Raw genomic sequence first — 9,148 nt, 5'->3', positions numbered from 1 at the left:
TTTTTGGGTCAGTAGCAGGTACTCAGATTTTCCACAAGGGGGGGGTAGTGCTTCACTAGAACCTTGAGATTTCAGCATCAGTCAGGGGGTGGACTTCACCCTGTGGTGGAAAAAGTACCCAATTGTCATACTTGAGTAAAAGTAAAGATACCTTAATAGAATATGACTCAAGTAAAAGTGAAGGTTACCAATTCAAATACTACTTGAGTAAAAGTCTAAAAGTATTTGTTTTTAAATATACTTAAATAACAAAAGTAAATGTAATTGCAAAAATATACTTAAATTAAAAATATAGAGCCTTCCAAGTGGTGCAGCAGTCTACGGCAGTGCAATAGGCGTCACTACAGACCTGGGTTCGATCCCAGGCTGTGTCGCAGCCGGCCACGACCGGGTGACCCATGAAGCGGCACACAATTGGCCTATTCCGCTCAGTGCGGCTTGGCAGGGTCGTGTTTCGGAGGACGCATGGCTCTCAACCTTCGCTTCTCCCGAGTCTGTACAGGAGTTGTAGCGATGGGACAAGACTGTAACTACCAATTTGGATATCACGAAAAAGGGGTAAAAAGTACAAAAATAAATAAGTAAAAATATAGATCATTCCAAATTCCTTATATTAAGCAAACCAGAAGGCACCATTAGCCAGGGGCTCACATCATTTTCAAACAAAACATTTGTGTTTAGTGAGTCCACCAGATCAGAGGCAGTAGGGATGACCAGGAATGTTCTCTTGATAAGTGCGTGAATTGAACCATTTTCCTGTCCTGCTAAGCGTTCGAAATCTGGGTGTCAGGGTAAATGTATGGAGTAAAAATGACATTGTTTTCTTTAGGAATATAGTGAAGTAAAAACATAAATAGTAAAGTAAAGACCCCCCCCCCCCKAAAAAAAAAAAAATGTTTTTTTAACTTTACACCACTGGTGGCTCTGTGAAACTTTTGTGAGAATGTCATGATCTTGGGAGGCCAGAACAGAAGGGTACTCATAAATAGACATATTAGCTTTACCTTTTAGATGCTGTAAACAAGTTAATTCTGTCACAATTCAAATGTTCCATGTAGCTTGGGTATTTGAATAATTAAAAAAGTTAACCAGCAATGTATTAGACTGTTTTAAAAGTACAGTGTGTGCTTGGATTAATCAATGCTGTACTTGTTTTAATATAGTTTGTGACAGATTGGATCCTGTTGTGTCTCCCTGTTCTGAGGGCTCACACCCTATACGGTCTATGATTATGATCCTTTGGGCCACCTGTAAAACAGGGGACCAATCTACCCTCTATGTTAGCAATGGACTGGGTGTGTGTATCTTGAGGTGGGATGAAGAATAGAAGACAGTGCATTTCAGGCTTCTTTCCTCTTAGGTGATTTCTCATTATCCCCGGATAAGTGCAGTTACAGCCCTTTACATGGAAACCTGGGTGATTGACAAGGGAGAGGTTTTTCTAGTCTTTCACCCCCCACTCATCTCCCCCTAAACGGAATCTCACCCATCAGATCCTGTAGGTATGATCTCCTGTTGTCTGATTATGTCCGTTTCTCTCCTACACACACACACAATCTCTCTCTCCATGTGGAGGTTTGGAGATGCAGAAAACTGAACTGGTTTAGGTTAGCAGGCCTGCTCCCCCTTTTGGACTCTTCAAGTTGAATTGTAGGATCAATCTGTTTCTACTCATCTGCAGTTCTACTGTGTTCCATTTTGAAATGGTATTATTCAACTCCTGTCTGAATTTGGATAACGACCCCCATGCAGTTTCCTTGTTTGGGCTATGTTCCATCAAATTGTTAGTGTGACTATCACCCTGCATGGCCCAACAATGAGAGAACCAATTACTTTACTATGAATTAATTGAACTAATTTAAACTGATAAAAGGATGATTTCAGTCAGTGAACATGTGACCATGGGCCATGATTAATTTTCATCCTTGTTATTATTCAATACTATTTATCCTGCATAGATTGGGGTTTAGATAACAAATATTTAATTTGCATATCAATCAGATCTGTTAAATCTTTACAGTCAGGTATTAAGCAATATTCTTGGATAAAAATCGTAATAAACTACCAGAATAAGTTTGGAAAGCTAAATATAAAACCTTAAAAATCTTATTGTGGCCTTGCCAGACCTTGCCCAAAAAACAGTAAGAACTGGTGAATGATCAACACATGACAATTCCATTTCATATTTTGAGGGATTTTATTGTACCAAAATAAATGTTAATGATAAGACAAATGAAATTATAATGTACAGATTATTAATGCAAATATATCTACACTTATGTACACAAAACATAACTCTGTAAGAGTCTTCGGTCTTACAAGAAGCCAGACAACATATAGGCCTGCCCAGCATTTTCCATAGTAAGCGTGTAGGCTACCACATAAAAAATAAGCCTGTTCCAATCCCTGGAGTTTGGCATTTTAAAGTGCAAAATATGTAAACATGTGTTTTTGGTCATTTAAAACTGTAAACGCTTCGTTAAAGAATATCGTGAGCAGTATATCTGGGAATATACAGTCCATTCCTTGATGCCCATTCTGACCAGAATTTGCCCATTTCTGTGCTCCTGGGATGACGCACATTGTCCTGGTGGGGCTTTTTCACCGTTTCCGAGGTCGCGGTTTCTGCCAAAGACCATATTTTGGGCTTTTGACACTCAACGTTGTCCTTACATCCTAGACGAGATGGGGATGATGTGCGTTCGGTGTCATTCTTTTCGACATAATTTCCCCCATGAACACGCGTGCTGTCTCTATGGTCATCGCTTGATTGTTTCTCCAGGCGTGCATCCACCAACTCTGGCGTTGAGTTGTCCACTCTATGTCCAATATCCTCCACCTTGTCATCGACGGTTTGAGGATCTATTTCTTCTTCATCAAGCAAAGCGCTTTTCTGCAGAGAGACATCACTCTTCTCCTCGTCGCTTTCGCCCTCCTCCTCGTCAGATTTCCCCTTGAACGCCCAGCTCACCCTATTCTCCTTCTTCAGCCGTCGCCTGGCGTTGGCAAACCAAGTTGACACCTGCGTGAGGCTCATCTTGGTTACGATGGCAAGCATGATCTTCTCGCCCTTTGTAGGATATGGGTTCTTGAGATGCTCGTTCAACCAGGCCTTGAGCGCGCTGGTGCTTTCCCGGGTAGCCACCTTGGCGACTCTGCTTGGGTCATCGGTTGCGCCTGGTCGGTATTGCGGGTAGAACGGCCCTCCTCGGCCGAGAAGCGCTTCATAATACGGAGAGACAGTCTTCAGGTCGAAGGAGTTGTTCTGAAAACACAAGAGAGAGTTGCAACGTTTAAACTTCTGCATAACCGACCACACTGATTTGTCAAGTGCGTAATTACGCATTTAATTTTATTGTCGAGAAAGGCAAGCATCAAGCACAGTTATACGTTGTATCTGTTGTATTCAGATTACAAAATGTAATGAATTATCCATTAGAAGCATAGGCTATTCTCAAGTAATTTACCATGTGCGCGATGTGTCTGTAGTGCGGATAGGGGATAAAGTTGTATCCCTGTAGTCCTGAATATGCCAAAGGGACCCCAGCCATCGCAGCAAGTTGAGGGGCTTGTTGCTGTTGTACCCCGGGTTGACATCCCAAAACCGGTATCTGATATCCAGGGAGCATGTTGATGTTTCTTTCAAAGAAGAAGTTGCCAAATCCAATTTGTGACGCAGGCATCCTTACGCCCTGGCTATCAGATTGTGAATGACAGTATGTGCACCCTCGCGAACTTTTAATATACCCCTGTGCAGTCATGGGCGTTCCTTAGCCGCGGCGACTGACGGGTTCAAAAGACTCGCTTTCACTCGGACCAAATCCCATCAAAGGAGAACTCCGCTGTTCCTTTTAACGGTTTCTTAAAGGCGCTAAATAGCCTACGTGATACTTATCTCGAACCAAGCATTTCTATGGTGAGAGACGAATAATTAAACTTCATTTGAAATTCACAATTTTATTCTGATGCATAGGATATAGAGATCTAGCTAACTATTTCTAATAATTGACTTACTATTTTTTGTCACAACACGATCGGTAACCTTAATAATGGAACAATTCCAAACTATTAATTTATGTGTCACCTGAAATTAGCCAAAATTCCACCTTTTATTTAACAGATTTATGAACGCCCAACAAATCGTAATCATTTCACCTTTACTTACCCCAACATTTAGGAATTCCAACAAAATTAAGTGTTTTACAGGCAAAGAATAAACACATTTTCCAAAAGAGAATGCAACTCTTTTAAAATCAAACTCAAGTTTCCCATCAAATTTGATAATAAAATTACTTGAATAAGAGTAACACCAGGCAGACCTATCTTGTCTGACGATCAGACCTCTGTTGGAAAATTACTTCTGAACATATAGCTGTGAATTTAGTTAGCCAACTGAATTAGTCTAATGATGTTAACAGATTTCAGGTTTCTTTCCATGACCATTGGCTGAAACTGTAATGTCTTTAATATATTATTATTTGGATTTGTCTGAGGTTTCATCTAATATTTGTAGCTTGAATTAAGCTATTGGTTTTTGTAGGCTATACTAAATGTCCCTCAACATCTGAAACGAAAAAATGTAGGCATTATGCTGTTATTCCACAAGTCTATCTTAAACTATTAAATTAATATAAAATCGGAAAACATCTCACATATTTAGTTAGATACCAATTTACTTTATTTACTATTCCTAATTAACAAATGTAGGCTTAATCTTTGGGTGCCAATTGGTCAATGGGTTTACCTGCCTCACAACTTTTTTGTTAATTTATTGTGATTGAACCATAACAGACTGCCCTTTACATGTCGGAGAGTTTTGTTGTGGCTTCAGCATGTCGTTTCAATGGGGCTAATTAAAAGTGGTTAAGTGAAACAGGTGTTAACTAATGCATATGATAATTATGAGATAACAAATGGTGATGTGGGAAGGTCGAATGATTGTTAAAGATGCGAGAAGCAGAAGAGTTCTTATTCCACTCTGCCCTTTCATGTTCTCCAAAAGGACATCAGTTGAAGGATACGTTTTTACAGAATTTGTGCGCACTGTAGGTATTTATGGTTCATTTCTAAAAGGGTGAATTGTTAAATATAAGTATTAACATGTCAGAGAATAACATTTAGCCATGTTTGCATAAAGGTGTCCAAATTTTTTTCTATAAATATATATATATATACATATATATAATAACGCATAGCTTACATATCGTATTATCTATTTATTTGTTAAAACAAAAATAATGTTATTGAAGTAAGATACATTTATAACAGAAGACTAGCATCTGCTATATCATCTGTTATTAACAGAATTCATGAAATGCATCATCTTGATTTAAAAGTTCACGTTATGCTGAACATAATCAAAAGGCCTATTCCACAGATGGTTTGTTTCTGTCAGTGTGTGTGTGTGTGTGTGTGTGTGTGTGTGTGTGTGTGTGTGTGTGTGTGTGGTTGGTGTGTGGGTTTGTGTGTGTGTGTGTGTGTGTGTGTGTGTGTGTGTGTGTGTGTGTGTGTGTGTGTGTGTGTGTGTGTGTGTGTGTGTGTGTGTGTGTGTGTGTGTGTGTGTGTGTGTGTGTGTGTGTGTGTGTGTGTGTGTGTGTGTGTGTGTTGGCATTAGGTAAATGGAGAGGGATAAACAATGGGAAGAAATAGAGGGGAGAGGGGGTATTTGGGCGAGGTCCCTCAGGCCTAGAGCAAATTTGTTCAACTGGTACAATGAGTTGACTGGAGAGCAATGAGTCAGAGGCTTAACTAATGCCATCAGTATGTCTTAAAACACAAACAGCTCAGGGCAATTGCTTTTGTCTGACTTGTAGACTGTCCTTTCAATTCTTTTCCTCTTTCGCATGTCGGCTACAATGCAGGTGTTGGTCTTGTTCTGACAGGTTGCATATGTACTGTTTGCTCTCAGGATGTCCCTCGTTTGCCCAGAAGAGTGGCCAAATGGAGGAGGACTGTCCTCAGTTCCCTATGAGATTCAGTATACAAGATAAGATGAATGATAGTCTCTTGTGAGTGTTATATGGCCAGCACATGCACGATTTGGCTGGTCTTAAGGTGAATGGAAAAGTTTCCTCTGTTCTCTTCGAAAACTCCCTTTTAGACAAGATTGGTAGGCCTACTTTAGTCCGTCATAGATGGATCGACTGGAAGCCTCAATGATGCCTTTCATTTCCCACTCTCATACATACTGTATCCTATATAACTGTGCCAATTAACCGTGGGCCTCTGATTAAGTCCAGGAGAAGAACCATGAAGGACAACCTTTCAAGCCCCCTTTCTCTAGTGGAACTCTCAATTATGCTTTTAATTTCCCATTCTCATACTGTATTCGATATCTGTGCCCCACTATAGTCTAACAGTGGGCCTCTGATTGATGAGAAGATCCAGGGCCATGACAACAGCGTGAGTCCTAATGAGCTACTAACAACAATGGGCTTAGGTGTGACTTCAATTACTGGTCATCACCTGCCGCTGAGCTGACACAACAAAAGGCCTAAGTACAGCATGTCAATAGAATAGGTCACGAGAAGGTGTGAACAACACAACAAAAGCTTAAAGGGAATCTACAGAGTATTCAACACCTAGTCCTTGTTAGTTTTTTTTAAACCACAACCAGATACCTGTACTTCTCCTAACAGAGAGGGAAAGTGGTAAGCAGAGAATAAATCTGGATATTTGGCATGAAGTGGGAATGGAACGCATTTCTAAAATGCTTATTTGAATATAATTTACCCAAATACAGAACTAATCACTACTAATGTAACATAAACATAGGAGGCAAGATACACTACCTCTTTAAATCTGACTCAATGAAGCAAGTCAATGTATCAACTGGCTCATTCCCTTAACATTCCGTTCCATTTCCAGGAAATTAAGTGAATGTCAACTCATGACATGGAAAAATCGTCATATAACAAATCCCATTCTTCCCAGGTAACGGGATATAGAGGGACACAACCCCAAATGGAGAAATGTAAGCAAAGCGTACATTTTATCAAGCTCTCCCACCCACTCCTCAGCTATCAACCCCTCCCTTCCCTTCGGACCCTCATCCCTCCTACCTCTTTGTCCTTTGTCATTACTCTTATCAGCTACACTCTATCATTCTTTTTATAGAGAAGTGGCGCTGAAACCGCTTGCAAATGTAAGTATGTCTTTGTTAGTATCTCGGCGGTGGGCTGCTGTCCCGCCCCTCTGGTCCCTCCTGGGTGTGCTCTGATTGACGGCCCTCTGCTGGGTGAGGGACAGGCCGTGTTCGTTAGGCTGTGACGGACAGGCCGACAGCTGGGGGACTGAATGACTGCTGGTGGTGCTGGTTGGGCACTCTGCTGCGTTGGACGTTGGGGGCCACTGGCCCGCTCCACCACCACCACCCCTGTGGGGCCTCACTGGGCCCCTTGGACCCCCAGCCTGCCCAGCAAGTGTAGTTCCCCGGCAGGCTTGCTGTGCCAGAGCAGCTCGTTAGCTGTTAACTGGCAACACCCTGCCTCTCCTCCTCAGTGACAGGGAGACTCAGCATGGTATGTTGGTCCAGGTGGCCCCCAACACACATATGCAAGTCAACATGCCCTGCTGCCCAGGAGAGTACATAATTCATTAATTGAAGTCAGAAATAGCACTGTAGACACTGAATGACATATTATAGAAAAATTGGGTATAGTGAACTCCCAGACATATAGTATCTACTACTATATTACAGTAGCTACAGCGGAACATGTGACATGGGAGTACTTTTTTTCTACATGCTGCAAGATTTCCAATTATTATTATTGGAAAATAACCATCCACAATAAGAGGGGTTAAACGTATTGCTAATGCACACTGTGGCAAATAATTCCACTGCTACTCGTGGTGCATGACATGACATGAAATGTAACATCAAAACAATAGTGTTTCATCGTTAATAATCATACAATATGTTGCTCAAAATAATGTATGCTTGTTTTGTTAAAGAGTTAGGAATGGAGGTAGAGGAAGAAAGCAACTCCTAAAATGTAACAAACTAAAGTTCACAGCTAGCATCTAATGAGCTTGTAGGGCATCTGTGACGTGACATCTACATTTCGGTCCATTTGTAAAACAAAGGCTACAAGGAAGCCGGGGGCACTGGTTCTCTGTGTTTCAACCCTTATAACAATGGAAAGCAGGCGCTGGTGGGAGGCAGTGCTCTCATGGAAATGAGCATCCAAACCAACAATGTGTCTCCTAATCTCCTCAGAGAGAGGAATCAGTTACACAGCAGTATGCACCCCTCAATGCTTTTCATTAGAACCAGCGTGCTATTGAAACACTAACCCCCCACCTACTCCCCGCTAACCCCCCCCATCCCAAACCCCCTAATGTGTAGCCACAGGCTCTCCTCACACATGGGCCAGATACAAGGTAGCCCCTCCAGCAGTAACGGGGGGGGGGGGATCTAGACAGTGGGACAGGGGGTTAGTATTGGGGAGCTAGGCCTCAAAGCATGGGATTAGAGTTAATGTGCCCTCCCTGGGTTATAATCTCTTCAGAGGGGGACTTTGTTTGAGGGCTTGAGGGCAGTAAAATAAGTATCTATTACAGAAACCCCCCTCTTATCCCACACTCCAACAGCCTCCCTCTCTTCAAAAATGAAGCACAAAAACACTTGCCTCTGTTCCCCCATGTCTTCTGATATCCAAAAGCAAGTGCTGCTGCCCTTTTCAGCTAATCTGGAGTTAAGGGCTAAAGCCTTATGGAGAGTAACCACGACACATATTTACTCCATCTGTAGCCTGCAAAGTGAGGAGGTTGATGTAGATCAAAGGAGGCTTAGAAAAGAAGTGAGGATATTACCATGAAAATAAGAAAAAAATAGCGTTCTCACAAGTTTAATTTCTTGTTGTTGGGGAGTCATAATGTGAGAGCTGAACTATGGGCTCCAAAGCTGAGGATTTAATGAAATGTAATCTTGTTAGAATACCCGTGTATAAAGAAAAATCTTGATATTATTATCCATCGACTAAATCTTAAGACCATCCCAACCACAGGAGGCTGCTGAGCGAAAGGACAGCTCATATTCATGGTCGTAACAGAGCCAATGGAATGGCATCAAAACACACATGGAAACCATGTGTTTGATACCATTTCACTGATTCCGCTTCAGCCATTACCACGAGCCCGTCCTCCC

General features: G+C 41.7%; 1 protein-coding gene across 1 annotated transcript; it reads right to left on the bottom strand.

Moving 5' to 3' along the window:
- Positions 1-2,178: 2,178 nt before the first annotated feature.
- irx7 (iroquois homeobox 7) lies at positions 2,179-3,729 on the bottom strand. The gene is made up of 2 exons (XM_024006174.2): positions 3,468-3,729; positions 2,179-3,265 (listed from the first exon to the last, which is right to left on the bottom strand). Exons 1-2 carry the CDS (start codon positions 3,681-3,683, stop codon positions 2,480-2,482), a joined length of 1,002 nt encoding a protein of 333 aa, XP_023861942.1. The 5' UTR covers positions 3,684-3,729; the 3' UTR covers positions 2,179-2,479.
- Positions 3,730-9,148: the final 5,419 nt, after the last annotated feature.

Source organism: Salvelinus sp. IW2-2015, linkage group LG17 (assembly GCF_002910315.2).
Source record: "Salvelinus sp. IW2-2015 linkage group LG17, ASM291031v2, whole genome shotgun sequence".
In the NCBI taxonomy this organism is placed as follows: domain Eukaryota; kingdom Metazoa; phylum Chordata; class Actinopteri; order Salmoniformes; family Salmonidae; genus Salvelinus; species Salvelinus sp. IW2-2015.
This window is presented reverse-complemented; position numbering and strand designations above follow the sequence as displayed.